Source organism: Tursiops truncatus, chromosome X (assembly GCF_011762595.2).
Source record: "Tursiops truncatus isolate mTurTru1 chromosome X, mTurTru1.mat.Y, whole genome shotgun sequence".
NCBI classification, from domain to species: domain Eukaryota; kingdom Metazoa; phylum Chordata; class Mammalia; order Artiodactyla; family Delphinidae; genus Tursiops; species Tursiops truncatus.
In genome coordinates, this window is record NC_047055.1 from 107,882,635 (window position 1) to 107,898,656 (window position 16,022).

At 56.1% G+C, this 16,022-nt stretch overlaps 1 protein-coding gene across 1 annotated transcript; it reads left to right on the forward strand.

Moving 5' to 3' along the window:
* The first annotated feature begins 1,878 nt into the window (after positions 1-1,878).
* Positions 1,879-13,724, forward strand: ARX (aristaless related homeobox). The gene is made up of 5 exons (XM_019927744.3): positions 1,879-2,155; positions 3,868-4,744; positions 7,366-7,411; positions 10,245-10,573; positions 12,795-13,724. The coding sequence occupies exons 1-5, from the start codon at positions 1,960-1,962 to the stop codon at positions 13,033-13,035; spliced, it is 1,689 nt and encodes a 562-aa protein (XP_019783303.1). The 5' UTR covers positions 1,879-1,959; the 3' UTR covers positions 13,036-13,724.
* The last annotated feature ends 2,298 nt before the right edge of the window (positions 13,725-16,022 follow it).

The window sequence follows — 16,022 nt, forward strand, 5'->3', positions numbered from 1 at the left end:
GAAGAATGCAGGAAAGATAGGAGAAGATCCCAGGGGCCTTGGAACAGCAGAGTGCCTAAAAGAAAATCAATGTCAGAGAGAGCTCGGGTTCTCCTTCGCCCCCACTCCCATCATCCAAGTGTAGGAAAAACTGGTGAGACTCAGACTAAAAGCCAGAGACAGGCAGACAGACAGACAGACAGACACACAGACACACACACACACACACACACACACACACAGCGCTCCTTGTCCTCTAGCCTTTAATAGTAGTAGTATCCGCATTAGTATTAACATTATTAACGTGCCTGTTCCTAACCCTTCATCCCCTCCAGTTGTGCCTTGAATGCTCCTGCCAAGCCAGCCTGGTCTGTCTGCCACCCACCCACCAACATCCAAGAGTTAGGCAGACGTTTATGGCCGGAAAAAAAATCCCAGTTATGCCTCCTTGTATTTTTAAATACTGACTGTAAGTGATTCAAGTATAATCCTTTGTAAAACGCTTTTCTCTTTGACACATTGAAGGGGTTGAGAGAGGAAAACCCGGCGTGGATTCCCCCTCCCCGGCCCCTCTCCCACCCACCACGCTCGCCCCCACCCTGACAGCGTCGGGGCCCCTGGCTGTCCCTTGGGCCCTGCACCCAGGAAAGGAGGGCGTCCGTTCTAGCCCCTCGCCTGGGCTCGGCCCAACTTCAGTCGGAGCTGAGTCTCGGTTCTCAGCGCTGGACATGCAGGGAGCTGTTTGGGAAGAAACGCGCTCTCCCTCAGGCTCGCTCTCTCGCCTTTGCCAGGGGGAGTTCAGAATTTTAGGCGTTGAGATTTGGTTGAAGCCGAACCTGGGTCCCTCCCACCCTGGAGCGCTCAGGGCTCCCGGCAGGTTCCGCTCCCTGCGCGTGATCTGACAGTGTCCAGCCTCGGGGTGACGGCCTAACTGAGGCTAACTTGTGGGGAGGAGAGGGTAGCGCGTCCGGGGAGAAGGGGGAGACTCCAGGACTTGTCCCCAGCTGCCCGTCCTCGCAGCCGACACTCGCCTGTCCCTTTCTGCCCTGTAGGTGCTCTAGGGAAGGCCGCGCGCCTTTGGCAGAGCTCTGTCTTTAAGGGGACTTTTTCCAGAGTTGAAGACGGAGATGAGAGCCGTTGAGGGACGCTACCAGCAAGAGCGCAACCGCCGGGCTCAAGGTGAAGACTAACAGCTCAAGGCGTTGGGCCGCAAGAAAAAACTGAACGCCCCAACTGCAGATGTTGCTTGCGTCCGTCACCCCGGCACCTCGGAGGCCCGTCCAGCCTAAAGAGGACGGCGGCTGAGGGCCACCGAGGTCAAGGCGCTGTCCTGGGAGCGCAACACTGGCTTTGAAAAGGGCCAAGTCGTTCTGAACGCGAGCCGAGCCTCAAGGACTTGTCTCCGAGGGAGTGAGGTCCTCGGGTTGGTGGAAGGGGCGCACGTCGCCCGAGTGGCACCCACAGGCCTGACATCCGAATAAGCTAGACCTTCGGGCTAGCCCTAAAGGGTTAAAGGAGGCGCTCCAGGAAGTTGTTAGTTAGAAAGTTGTTAGTTAAAAACAAAATATAAAAATAAAATTGGCTCGGGTGCGTGCCTGCTGTCCCACCTCCACCGCCGGCCTTCCCGGAATCCAGTCCGGGTTTTGCGCGGAGCCCACAGCCCGGCGCAGGCCTCTGGCGAGAGCCAATCAGAGGGCGCCTCTCAGCACGTGGAGAAGAGAGACTCCAGAGCTCCGCGCCCGCAGCTCACTACACTTGTTACAGCTTGTCCTGAGCGCGGAGAGGGCGAGCTCCGGCCACCGGCAGGGCGGGAGCCAGCAGCCAGCGACCGAGCGAGGCAGAGAGGCACAGAGATCGCAACAGTATCCATTATAACCAGCCATCTAACCCCACCCCCCCAACACACACCCATCCATCCCACCAGCCCCGAGAGGCAGCCAGCGGCCCGCTTCTCTGCGCCCAGGGAAAAAAACCCCAGCCATGAGCAATCAGTACCAGGAGGAGGGCTGCTCCGAGAGGCCCGAGTGCAAAAGTAAATCTCCAACTTTGCTCTCCTCTTACTGCATCGACAGCATCCTGGGCCGGAGGAGCCCGTGCAAAATGCGGCTGCTGGGAGCCGCGCAGAGCTTGCCTGCCCCGCTGGCCAGCCGCACCGACCAGGAAAAGGCCGTTCAAGGTAAGGCTGAGCTCGCCGGGCACCTGAAAAGGGTGCTGGGCGCTGGTTTGGATGTGTGATGTTCCGGGGCCAGGGGCCTGCGGTTGTCCGACTGGAGACGGAGGAAAGAAAGGGAACAACTCTGAGGCCTGGTGCCTCAAAGAGCGGTAAACATCTCGCCAGGGGATGTCTCTCCCTCCCCCTCTGCTTCCAGAGAAAGCAGAGACCGAGCTTCGCTTCAAGGGCCCTTAGGTTCTCGGTATCCGTCCTTAGGTCGTTCAAATGCCCCCTTTGGTGGCCTTGGGGGTGCTCTGAAGAGGGGCCACAGGCCAGAAACAGCAGGTGCCGGGTGGACTCTTGTAACAGCAACTTGGTGAAGCAAGAACCCCAAAAGCTGTGAATGGGGACCCCAGGCCGAATGAGCCTTGGCCTTTCGTCTCTGGAAGATTTCTTTATATGTGGTGTTGTGCTTTCTTCTTCTTTTTAAAATTGTAGATTACTTGTGACCTTTTAAACCCAAGCTTTGCAGAAAACGTCTCCCTGGGATTCCCCAAATGCTCCTTATTGTATTTGAAGTGTATGAAATGTACGGCTTCTGGGTGTTGTTTTTTTCTCTGCTACGTTATTTTTTTTTTAAACAGTTGAGATGTTTAAAAGCTCTTATTTTTTCTAAAATTAAAAATTTCAGAACAACTGTCGTTTTGCCCCGAACCTGTTACACTCAAGTTTCGCCTTGAGCTGGCTTGCAGAGGTGTCGCAGGGAAAGAATTGTTGATTTCTTTTAAAATCCGTAAACCAGCGGTCCAGCCGCAGCGCCACTTGGAAGACGGGAGCGGACAGCGGAGAAGGGGGCGTTTAAAAACAAAACTGACTTTTTCCTTTTCTTTTTTAGCCTGCAGTGGCACCTGTGCCAGGCGCTTCCTCGAGGGGAAGGAGCGGCCTGTGCCTATTGCACCCCCTTCGTCCCCCACCCAGGCCTTTCTGAACCCATTTTCTCCAGGACGATTTTTCTGTGCTCGGAGCCGCCAGCCCCTCCCGCTGGGGTCTGTCGGGGCAAGGCCGCACTCAGGGCCACGGGCCGCTCCCCCTTCCCCCGCAGGGGTCGCCCGCCGGGCAGCGGCCCCTCTCGCCAGCCCCGGCCGCGTGGCAGAGCCGAGGGCAGAGGTCGTGCGCAAAGTTTTCAGGGTGGTGGTGATTTTTTTTTAAGTTGCTGAATGTTTTCAGATTGCCCCCTGCCCCGAAATGGGAAGGAAAAAAGTGAGGGAGAGGGCAAGGGGAAAGAAAAAGAAAGGAATAAAGGAGGGAAGGAAGAAGGGGGGGGCGCACAAATAAGAGAAAGGAAGGAGAGGGAGAGGGGAAAGAATGATGAGGAGACGGGATGAGAGAGAAAGAAAAGGAGAATGTAAAATGAAAGGAAGGGCCAGAGAAAGACGTAAAGGAAGGAAGGAAGAAAATAAAAGGAAGAATGGGAGAGGGAAAGGAAAGGAGGGACGGAGGAGGAGAGAAGGAAAAAAGAAGGAAACAAGAGAAAGGGCAAGAGAGAGAAAAATGTAAAGAAAAAGAAACAGCAAGAAAACTGGGGAAGGAGGAGAAGGGCTCGGAATCTGATGGCGCGGGCGGGGGGGCGCGCCAGGGCCTAGGCGCGGAGGGAGCGGCGGCGGGCCGGCCCGGGCGGCGACTCTGGAGGGGGCGCCCGGCCGGCCGGCGCGCTGACCGCTCTCCCTTGCCCGCAGGCTCCCCCAAGGGCAGCAGCGCCCCGTTCGAGGCCGAGCTGCACCTGCCGCCCAAGCTGCGGCGCCTGTACGGCCCGGGCGGGGGCCGCCTCCTCCAGGGCGCCGCGGCGGCTGCGGCGGCAGCGGCGGCGGCGGCGGCGGCGGCGGCCACGGCCACGGCCGGTCCGCGGGGGGAGGCCCTTCCGCCGCCGCCGCCGACCGCGCGGCCCGGGGAGCGGCCGGACGGCGCGGGGGCCGCCGTGGCCGCCGCGGCCGCGGCCGCCGCAGCCTGGGACACGCTCAAGATCAGCCAGGCGCCGCAGGTGAGCATCAGCCGCAGCAAGTCGTACCGCGAAAACGGGGCGCCCTTCGTGCCGCCACCGCCCGCGCTGGACGAGCTGGGCGGCCCGGGGGGCGCCGCGCACCCGGACGAGCGCCTCGGCGCGGCCGGTGGCCCCGGCGGCGCCCCGGCGGCGAGTAGCGGCACGGGCGCCGAGGACGAGGAGGAGGAGCTGCTGGAGGATGAAGAGGACGAGGACGAGGAAGAGGAGCTGCTGGAAGACGACGAGGAGGAGCTGCTGGAGGACGACGCCCGCGCGCTGATCAAGGAACCGCGGCGCTGCGCCGTGGCCGCCACCGGAGCGGTGGCCACCGCCGCTGCCGCCGCGGTGGCCGCTGAGGGCGGGGAGCTGTCGCCCAAGGAGGAGCTGCTGCTGCACCCAGAGGACGCTGAGGGCAAGGACGGCGAGGATAGCGTGTGCCTGTCTGCGGGCAGCGACTCAGAGGAGGGGCTGCTGAAGCGCAAACAGCGGCGCTACCGCACCACGTTCACCAGTTACCAGCTGGAGGAACTGGAGCGGGCCTTCCAGAAGACGCACTACCCAGACGTCTTCACCAGGTACGCGCGAGGGGTGGTCGCAGCGGCAGCGGCTGGAGGGAGCGAGTGGGTCCGGGAGAGGGAAGGTGGGCGGGCAGGGGCCCCGGGCTGGGGCAGGGACTCCGCTCCTGGACTCTACCCAGGCGCGCCCTCCCAATGCACCCACCCCGTTGACCAAAAACTACTCCCCCCCTCCCCCCTACTCCGGGCCTTAAGTTTAGACTGGGATGTTTTTTGTTTTTAGTCCTTCCCAAGGTCTCTCCAGTTTAATTTTTTCAAATTACGAGTTTTAGTTAGAGAAAAAGAAACGGCCTTTCCAAAGGCCTCCCGAACACGCCACCTTGGAGACGTGCGCACCCTTGCGCACACACTCAGGGCCCCGGGCGCTACGGTCCGGAGTCCGGGCCAGGTCCCAGGCGAGGCTCAGGAAGCGCTGCCGGCCCTCGCCGCCAGAGCTAAACAGGGGCTATTTTGGGCCGCCGTGTGGTGCGATCGCCATCCCTGCCTGATGCCCCGGGCGCCTGCTGGGTATCAGTTAACGCAGTTCGCAGTAAAGCTGCCCGTGCCTGCGGAGAAGGCCGTTAAAAAGATCCGAGTTCTGTCATTTGAGGACTCCTGAAATAACCGAAGGAAGTCAAAACGGGGCAGTGTTTGGTATCTGTACAACTGTGGAGGCACCGGCCATAATCTTCCCTTCTCATCGCTGCCCTCTCTCCCTCCACACACATTAAACCCAGTGTTGGTTTAATGTAAGCGGGTTCACAGGGGCTGGCACTGATTGCTGGAAGTCTGGCAGGCAGTAGACGGAACAGCTGGGGGAATTTTTCTCTTTGGACGGCTGTCCAACCCGGGTTTTTCTCCTAGTTACGCTCCACTTCACACTCGCCCGGGTTTTTTTGGGGGAAAGATGTACCTGTGAGATGACTGGGCCTCTGAAGGCCAGCTTATTAATCCTACCTGGGGCGCCGGCCTGGCTGGGGGCCTTCCTCTCCCACCCCAAGGCTTAGGTCTGGCTCGGCGAGGAACCACAGTTAGGGCAAACTTTCCCCAGCGGGGAGGGAGAAAGAGATGGGTGCTTGCCTAGCGTTGGGCTTGTCAAAGCTCGAGCAGCACCTTCGCATGAGGCGTGTGCGGCTTTTCAACGTGCACTTTAGTAGCAGCGGAAAGCTGTCCGCCCCTTTGAACCGGAGGAGAAATCGCTCAGTGTTCAGGAGGCCCGAGCCAACTCGTAAGTGTAGTTGGTCTAGCCATTAATTGCCAAACTGTCTCCTAATCAGAAACGGAAAAGAGTAGATTTGATGCGGGGCAAAGGCACTGAACTTGATCATCCCCTGAGCTAAACTTGGTCCTCCCCTCTTTCATCCAGTCCCTTCGTTACCTTTAGAAAAGAAAATAAATTTTAAAACAATTGTGTCTATCAAATAGCTAACCGGCCGACCTGCTTTTCTTCATTTATCACACGTGTAATTCAAAAGAAGAATATGATGTGGTGTCGCTTGGCACCCAGGTCTGCCCTTCTTTAGCTTCTCCAGGGGAACCAAAGTACATGAAGAGGGGCAGCTCCTTTTCGCCACCCCGTGCTCACCTCTTTCCGACCCAGGGGTTAGTTAGAGCCCCTTGGTTCCCGCCCGGATCCAACCGGGAGTGTGGTTTTGGGGTTTTAGATTTGCTGATGCTCACTGTAGCAGAAGGCAGAGGGAAGCTCTCCAGTGAACCGGTTTTCTCCCAATCCTGAAGTTTCAGGTGTGGGCCAGGGGCACTGCCAGCAGTGCAGACCCAGGTCCGAGGCTGGGGCGGCCCCCGCTCTTTCATATTAGCGAGCGGAGGGCCAATTATTCTCTGCGCGCTCGTATTTTCGGTAAACAGGTCGTAAGCCATTCTACAGCATCTTAATGGTTTCCTATTTGCCTTAATTGTCGCAGTAATAACTGCAATGACGGGGTAGGGTTTCAGTTAAATTGACTTCCCCTGAGATGGGCAGGGTTTGTAGTGGGCACTGGAGTCAGGAGGTGCGCAGAATTTTGTTTAATCGAAAAATTACCCCACTGAACTCTTAACAAGCTTAACATATCTCCAGAGGGTAATGGGGAGTATGACCTAAAGGGGTGAGGGAGGGAGGATGGCGGCGGAGAGAGAGAGATGGAAGGAAAGGCGGAGAGCTGGAGAGAGAGAGAGAGAGAGAGAGAGAGAGGGAGGAGGGGGAGAGAACATTTTTTAAAGAAGGCAGAAAGAAACCAAGAGGGCGAAAGAAATGTTTTTAGTTGGGTGCTGAGTTCTCCCATTTACTATTAGGACAAAAGAGGCTATAATCACTGTGTGTGTGTGTGTGTGTGTGTGTGTGTGTCTTGTCTAACTCTGGCTTAGAAGTGAGAGAGAATCCGAGACTTAGAGACTCAAGAAGTCACCCCTGTCACTCTTGAATATAATATGATACAGTATAATAGATAACATCCTATATCTGGGAGTGTGTTGCGTTTTTACGTCTTCAGTCAAATAGAAGGCACTCCAATGTTGAAGGGATGGCGATGCCTAGGTGTGTGGGGTGAGACCCTAATGGAGGAGGCTGCCAGCGAGGGAAAGGGGGCTGACGGGGGTTGCTGGAGCCTGCAGTGACCTCCTGCCTGTGTGTTGCTTTCTTATAGGGAGGAACTGGCCATGAGGCTGGACTTGACTGAGGCCCGGGTCCAGGTGAGCTGCACTGCAGAGAGGGAGGAAGGGAGGGGCAGCGGGCTGGGGGGAGAGTGGAAGAGAGATGGGTCGATGGATTGGAGGGCTGTTGAGAGAACCCCTTCATAAAATGAAGAAAAGCAGAATCAGAAAGATAAACCCAGACACACACAAAACTATATTAAAATATGAACACCTGGGAGGTTGAAGGGGAAGATTTCGAGGTTTGGGAGCCTTGTGGAAGGAGTCCAGGATCAGAAGAGGGGTTTCAGGGTCCCTGAGACTGCAGTTCAGAAGCCCCCTGGTCCACAGCCCCTGTAGGAAACAATCTGCGAACTGAACTGACTTCTCCTGATTGAAATAATGGGATGGAGCATGGATTTGGTTGTTAGACAAATCCGCTCAGCTCCAAGCAGGTATTTGGCTGCGATTAAGTCTCCAATCGGGCTTCATAAAAGCCCACTTAGTGCTAGAACAAACAGGGCCATTTGAAGGCAAAATGCTGTTTGATTTCCCCTCTGCCCGCACAAGGAGCCGGCTAATGCTATTTGATTTCCCATTTTTTATAGCAATGAGCCCACATTGATCTAATAGGGAGTGAGTGCAATGCTATTAAAGGTGTTTGCAGCCCCATACCAGAGTGCATTTCCGAACCCAGGCCTCATAACCAAAGAGACGATCAACACTGGGCAGCCCCGACGGCCAACAGAAAACAGATGTCCCTGGGTTAGGAGCTGAGTGAATCACTTTACAGTCAAAATCAGGTGCTGATAAAGCACAATAAATTCCATATGGCTCATTTAATACACAACAGCTTCTTGCATTAGAGGGCTAATGATGAGGCCTGTCCCCTCCTTTCTGTTGACACATTTCTCCATTGTCAAACAGAGATGTGACAGCAACTCCGCATTTTCAGCTCAGGGGAATGAGTCGTGGGAAAGTTAAATAACTTTTAAAAAGAAAGAGAGCGCCCCCCTCCCCTTCTCCTCTCTCCCTATTCACGGGAGAAGATGTAATTAAGTGAATATGAATTATTAGAGTCCTTTCGTTTACCTTTGGGGGGCCTCAGAGGTATTAATTCAATAATGAGGAATTGCAGGGGGACATCTTGATAATTGCAGTCGAGCCGGGAGAGCGGATCCATCTGTAGAAGGTTTCCACTTTCTTTGAGGGCATTCTGCCTCCACTGTTCCCCCCACCCCCCCACCCTTACTCCTTTCACTGCCCTCGAGAAGGGGTGGATATTGTCTAGACAGATTTGGATACACAAAAGCTGCCCACCCAGCCCGGTCCCATCTAGTCTTCCTTTTTCAAGTCTCTGAATTTCCACACTGGAGTGTTTCTGTGATTCTCAAATAGATTATTTGAGGGCTGTGAAATGTTACGGATGGGCCCCCTTTGGGCAGAATTTTAAGTAATCAGCCGACTTGGATTCTTGATTTTTCTTGCCCTAGGTGGCTGTCTAGAAGTCAAACGAAGCCTAGATACTAGTGCTAGTAACGACAGCCCCCACTGTGTATATCTGAAAGGCACAGATGTCTTAAAAAAATTTTAAACATTTTCCTCTGGGATCATTTACATTATATTTTAATATAACTCCGTATAGCCCTGGAGTTCATTCTTAATTTTTAGACTTGTGTGCAGGCATAAACCCAGTCCTAAAAATATTAATGCCTTCAGGGGAGAAGGAGCATATCTTCTCAGCTGTGGGTGTGATGAGCAGGTCACATAAAAATAATCTCATGCTCCTAGGAGTTATTTTTAGACTATGGTAGCTGCCATATTTCAGGTAAAGGTCTCTACGAAAACTGCTTTCTATTAACAATTAGCAAGATACCTTGGGCTGAAAACCTCCCCCAAGCCTAGAACTATCTTATTTAAATAACCTATTTAAACCACATCCCCAGAAGAAATAAAGGACCCGTTCGCTAGCTCTGAATATGTGCACAGTCTACAGGTATCCTACACTCTGGTTTCTGTGTCCAGGTATTGCTGAATACCTGGTCACCGCAGTCAGTGCCTTACTCGGCAGAACCCGGCCCTGCATAGAGCCCCTGCAGATAGCAGGCTGTGTACCCCACACTTCATTTCAGGGAGAACTGGGCCCCTAAACTGTATGCCTGTTTGCTAGTTACTGTGGCCATTTCTTCCCTCCCTCCCGGTTCTCCCCAAGCCCGAGAACCCAGTGTAGTGCTCATAGGCGTTCAATAAATATTTCTGGAAAGATCAAGTGAACCGCCTCCCCGATTCCCTTTTCAGTGCAGAGCAAGAATTTTGCCACCTCTTGGGTACACGTGAAATAGGCAAAAATAGCTGATTTGAGGCAGAAAGCTGATGAGCACTCTTCTCTTGGTGGCTGCCTGGTCCCAAGAGTCACCACTGAATGCCAACTTCTGCATGCCTTATTCTGCTCATTCCTCATCACAGCCTTATGAGGAAACTTTTATTACCCCCATTTTACAGATTAGAAAAGTGAGGTTCAGAGAGGTTTAAGTGACCTGTTTAAAGACACACAGCAAGCAAAAGGCAGCGCAGACATTTAAACCTTGGTTTCCTCACTCCTGAACACACGAAACTACTTTTCCTTAAAAACTGGAAAGGAACTAGGCTGGTTGAAATATCCACTGGAGAGGGTTCACTTGCCCAGTGTTTCCTGCTCGCTTTAAGTTGGGCCCTCTTTCACTGCCCCTTTGGCCCCAGACGTGTCCTTGAACAACCTGAGGCCAGAGAGGGGTGAGGTGGGCGCAGGCCGCAGGGGAAAAGAGGCAGGGCCCGCGGCGCGCGGGGAAGAGGCGGGGGCGGGGTGGGGGGTGGGCCGGAGCCTCGCCGACCCCGGCCTCTTTCCGCTTTGCAGGTCTGGTTCCAGAACCGTCGGGCGAAGTGGCGCAAGCGGGAGAAGGCGGGCGCACAGACCCATCCTCCGGGTCTGCCCTTCCCCGGGCCGCTCTCCGCTACCCACCCGCTCAGCCCCTACCTGGACGCCAGCCCCTTCCCCCCGCACCACCCTGCGCTCGACTCGGCCTGGACTGCCGCCGCCGCCGCCGCTGCCGCTGCCTTCCCGAGCCTACCTCCGCCTCCGGGCTCGGCCAGCCTGCCGCCCAGCGGGGCGCCGCTGGGCCTGAGCACTTTCCTAGGAGCCGCCGTGTTCCGGCACCCGGCCTTTATCAGCCCTGCGTTCGGCAGGTAATACGCGGCTTCGGGGAGTCTGTCTCTCTCATACACGCACAGAGGCCTGGGTCCAGGGAGGAGGCTGGAGACGGGTAGGGACTACACACATCTTTTCTCTTTGGCTTAACCTCAGCGACTTAGCCAAAGAAAATAATCTCTAATTTTGCCTTAAACAATGTGGATCTTGAAGGGAATGACTTGGGACTGAGCGGCAAAGGGAAAGGCAGTGACGATAATAGCAACCGTGGAAACTGGGAGTGTTCAATGAAAGCTGCACCAGTACAATTTGAAGGCAGCAACAGCCCAGGCCGTAGGTGATATGTGTGTAAACGGGTACAGGTGTAGGCCACAGAGCCAGAATGACTTTTGAAGTTTTGCAAAAATCCTTCCTCATGCCCCAGAGCCTGGCAACCAGAGGAACACAGCCCTGGCCCCCACAGGAGCCCTGGAGCCACGGGCCCTCTGGGTGCAAAGGATTCTTTCTTCTTCCCCAGACTCTATCTTCCTTGTCATTCAAGTGACCCACTGCCAACCATACCCCCGACCCCCATATATACCAACCCTGGCCCCCCCAAAGCGGCACAAGACAACGAAAGAAAAGAAACAGTTCATCATATGTTATAACTCCCTTTCTTTAAATGAACATCGAATGATGAAATTAAAAGTCTGTATAATCACACAGACAAAGAAACAAAGGAGAGATGTATTAAGTTGGAAAGTGCAGTGAAAATAAAACTGAATGCAGCTTCAATGATCTCTCTTTGGGAGAACAAAGAAATAATAGATTCATCCAACTGCATAGCCACTTAACAAAAAAAATCATCTGGAGAAAATGTTCAAAAAAGACTCAGTAAAATTAGTTTCTTGTAACAAACCAATAAAGTAAACAGAAAGTGTGCTGAAGTGTAGTGACTCAGTTTACCTAGTGGAACCAGGGCATGTTACGCCCCCTCCAGGCCACACTTTATTTCTTTCTGGAAAAAATTGTTAAAGTCCTCTGCCCCTCGCTCTCCACCCTCTCCTTTACCCTTCTCACAACAAATGACTTGTAAAAGCTGGCAAACCACGGCTGGAGTGCCGGCTGCCAGATTTGGAGAGGCTGGAAGAGGAGTGCGGTGCGGGTGGTAAAAATAACAGAGGTGATAACAGAGGTGGAGGGTGGGCTTGGGAGAAGCAGGAGGCGCTCCTCGAGCCCAGGTGGGCTCATTTCTAATCGTGGAAACCCTGAGTTGGCCTTGCGGGGGCCCGGAGCCAAAGCCCTGGGGGGAAGCGGCGGGGGTAGGGGTGGTGGCATTGAGCGTCAGGGGCGGCTCGGGCCTCAGCTGCAGGTCATAGGTGCAGTGCGAAGAGAGTGGAGGCGCCGTGCGGGGCAATCCCGGCGCCTCCCGGAGGCGGTGGCGCGGACTGGAGTCCCAGGCTTGGGCTTCGCCGTGCGCCACGCGCGGAGGTCGCGGGTCGGGGCTCTCTGGGACTAAAGGCTGCAGGGGCGCAGGGAAGGCGGTGGGGGAGAGGTGTCGCCGCTCCGGGACGCGGGGCCGCTGGCTGGTTAGAGCCGCCTGGCGAGCGGAAATCTACAGGCGGGCGCCCCCACCCTCGCGGTCGTCGGCCGGGCACTGGCAGCTCAGCCCGGCGCGGGAGGGCGGCCTCAGCGGAGGGAAGGCCGGCATACAAGACCGGTGTTTTCAAGGTAAAAGGAGCCCCGGGCCGAGAAGGCGCCCTATATAGAGAGTACAAAGTGGAGCACAGGTCTTGATCAGTTTTGATCCCACGTTCTCCTTCCTTTCTCCCTTTTTTCCCTTCTCCTTTTCTCTCTTCTTTCTCTTTGTCTCTCTTCTTCTCTCTCCTGGCAAATAGTATTACAGGCAATTGGAGCTCCTGGTCTAAGAATACACCCCCCTTCTTAAGCGAAAGCACAGAATCCGCGCAGTTGGGCCATGGGGTTTTGAGACTCGGGGCTTGCCTCCGCCGCGGCTCTGTCCCCTCTGTCTTTTTTTCCCCCCTCTGTTGGTTCCCTGCTCCAGTAAACCCTCTCAGAGCACCCCAGCCTCCCGACCGCGGGTCCAGCTACTCCCCAGCCCGCGGCCCACCCGGGCCTGCGACTCCCCGCCCCAGCGGCGGCGCCCCTCTGCGCCCTTCTGTGCCCTCTGCTCCCCCGGGGAGAGGCGGCGGGGAAGGCTGCCCGAGGCGCTGCGCGCAGCTCCCGGGGCCGTGACCGCGCTGTTTGCTCTCCCTGCAGGCTCTTTTCCACCATGGCCCCCCTGACCAGCGCGTCGACTGCGGCCGCGCTGCTGAGACAGCCCACGCCGGCCGTGGAGGGCGCGGTGGCGTCGGGCGCTCTGGCTGACCCGGCCACGGCGGCCGCAGACAGACGCGCCTCTAGCATAGCCGCGCTGAGGCTCAAGGCCAAGGAGCACGCCGCGCAGCTCACGCAGCTCAACATCCTGCCGGGCACCAGCACGGGCAAGGAGGTGTGCTAAAGGCTGCCCTCCACCCTCGCGCCCCAGGCGCGATCCGGAAAGGTCACCTCACTCAGCACCACTTAAGACCAAATGGAAACAGAGGACCAGCACACTCCCGAGACGGCACTGAGAGAGCGCAGCCGCCTTCGCAGCAGCCTGGGCGCGGGCAAGGCAGCCCTCGGCGCTACCGGACGTGGCACCTCCTCGGCTGGCTGTCCACCCGCCCCTGCCCCAGCCCCTGCCCCTGCCCCTGCCCCTGCCTCTGCCCCTGCGCCTGCTTCTGCCAACCTCGCTCCAACTCGAACGTCCACTCTCTCCCGTTCTTTTACTGAAAATATCCGGGAGGTTTTTCTCCCTAAGACACCTGGTATTGAAGTTAAAACATTTAAAAGCCCAACCTCTCTTCCTCCTGACACCCTACTTAGCTTTTTTTTAAATTTTCCTAATAGCATTTTGGCGCTCTAAGTTTATCTCCCCAGCGTGGGCCCCGGCTCCGGGCCGGGGAAGCGAATGCGAATCTGTAAGATAGCTAACAGTGCACTTAACGGAAAGGGGCGTCTTGTTCTTGTTCTCTTCTTTATCATACACCAACCAAGGTTTTTATATCAAACCAAAGGGAAATACTCTGCTAGAATATGGACTGTTGAAGTCACCAAACTGTGATTATTGATTCTGTACATACCATTGTTATTAAAAAAAAAAAAGAACAGAGCTTTGTATATTTGAAATGTTATAACGCAATTGCACTCAGCGTGGTATGGTAAAAGTTTGTCCTCTTGTAGATTCTTACTGTGTTGTAGATACGGTAGGGTTCCTAGACAAATATTTATGTACTCAAGCCCTTTATTTAACTTATTAACTGTAGAGGCTTCCGAAACCTTCAAGGTAAAGGCAATCGTACAGTACTTTTGTGTAATGTGTAACTGTTATCACTTTTCCTTGCTATCTAGTGGAGAAGTGTCACGCTCAAAATAATAAAAAATATATATATATGTTTAACAAAAGGAAGTGTGAATACTCTCTACAGGCTCTGAGGGGACAGTAGTAGGGAGCCCCCCAGAGGCCGGGCGTGGGCTCCTGCGCCCCGGCACCTCCGGGGTTTATCTGAACTCGCGTTTTCCTGGCAGAGGCCCCTGGTTTGAATCTGATCCTCAAAGGATCCGTAGGGTTTCCTACGAAGGTTAAGATCGCTGCCGCCGCGGCGCTTTCCACGAGCATCTCGGCTTTCCCGGGTCGTGTCGCAGCGGGAGCTGGGGGGCCCGGGGCCCAGAGATGGGGTGGGCTTGAGGGAGGGAGGGTGTACCGTAGGCATTGTTGACTGTGAAGACAGAAATTTGAAGCGAGCGGGAGTCTTGGCTCGGAAAACGAAGGAAACTGCTTGTGGAAAGTGCCACGTACAAGGAAGTGCGCAGTCCGAGATGACAGGTAATGGCGAGAGCGAGGAGCCCAGGCGCTGGCTTCCGAGGGGGCGGGCTCCACGGTACACGCGCGGGTAGCAGGGTGTGTGTGTGTGTGTGTGTGTGTGTGTGTGTGTGTGTGAGAGAGAGAGAGAGAGAGAGAGAGAGAGAGAGAGAGAGAGAGGGAGGGAGGGAGGGAGGGAGGGAGGGAGAGAGGGAGGGAGGGAGGGAGAGGGAGAGAACGCAGGAACAGTGATGGAAAGGCAGCGAGGGGTATCCAAGTGGCAGATCTTAACTCGACAAATGTCATTACATCACTTATCCAGGCATTGGGAAATGTATATACTTAAAAAAAAATCTAAACAACTCAGGTTTCGCGAGGAGACCCAAACAGATTTGCAGTCTGCACCCTCCTGGGCGCACCCCTCGCCGGCGACGACGGTACCTTCTCCCTCCCCCGGGCCCTGCCTGCGCCCCGCCGGGTGACCGCTCGGTGTAAGCCCGCCCGCGGGGGCCGGGTCTCGCCAACGCTCCCAGGGTGATGGGAAAGGGAAGAGAAGCTTAATTAGTTTCAATTTGCAGTAATTAGCGCGCTGGACCTTTGGGGAGAGGGGCAGGCGTGGGGGGGGGGGGTGCGGAATGCTGCGGCGTGACGAGCGCGGCTCTCGGAGCCGGTGCCGCCGCCCCGCCAGGCCGCGGGACAGTCGGTCGCGGCGGGGGTCGCAGGCGTGTCTCCGGGCCGGACCCACCGGGCTCCGCGCGCGCTCCCCGGCCGCGCCCCAGAGAAGGGGGGGCGGGCCCTCTCGCGGCCCAGGGCGCAGGCGTGCGCGGCCGAGGGGCAGGTGCGGGGGCGGGCAGAGGTCAGCGGTGACTCGGGGGTGGGCGACGCGCTCTGCAGCTGCCGCGCTCCGGCTCGGGCGTCCTCGGTTCACCCGCCGGGCCGGAAAGCCGCAGCTCCCCGTCCCCCGGACACCTTGGGGAGCATGCTCGCGGGGTTCAGGGCTGAGGGGGCTCCCCGGACCTTGGCCGTCGACCTTGGCATTGAGCCACCCGGCCCCGGCCCTGGGCTTGCGAGGGCGGCGCTCGCAAGCGGGGGCCCGGCCCGGGGCACCGGGAGTAATCGCCAACTACCTTCGCTCAGCCCTTCTGCCGCATGCTCCTTTCTCGGGGTTTGCAGGCCCGGCGGGAACTTTCTAGGACATCCCCCGAGGTCTGAGTGTCTCAAGCCTTCAGACTCCACAGGGTCTCCTGGGGTGAAGGCCGCTTTCCTGGGGTGGGCAGGGCTACTCGGGAGTTTTGGGTTGGGGGGGGACGGGGAAGTGCAGGAGGGGCGTGAGGGAAAGGGCTTTTTTTTTTTTTTTTTTGGGTGATCACTATCAATTTTCCGTCGATTTTGGCTTTTTGTTTAGGTAGCGGATTTTTTTCCCCCCTCCAGGCTGCCAGTTGGATGGTATACGAGAAACAGTACCATTCTTCCTGTTAATGAAGTCTTTTTTAAGTCATTTTTTCTCATTTGACCCTTCCATGGAGCAGAAGCAAATTGCGTGAAATTACCTCCAAGGATTACATTTATTACTGGCCAATGAGAACCCCTTGCCTTGTTTTACA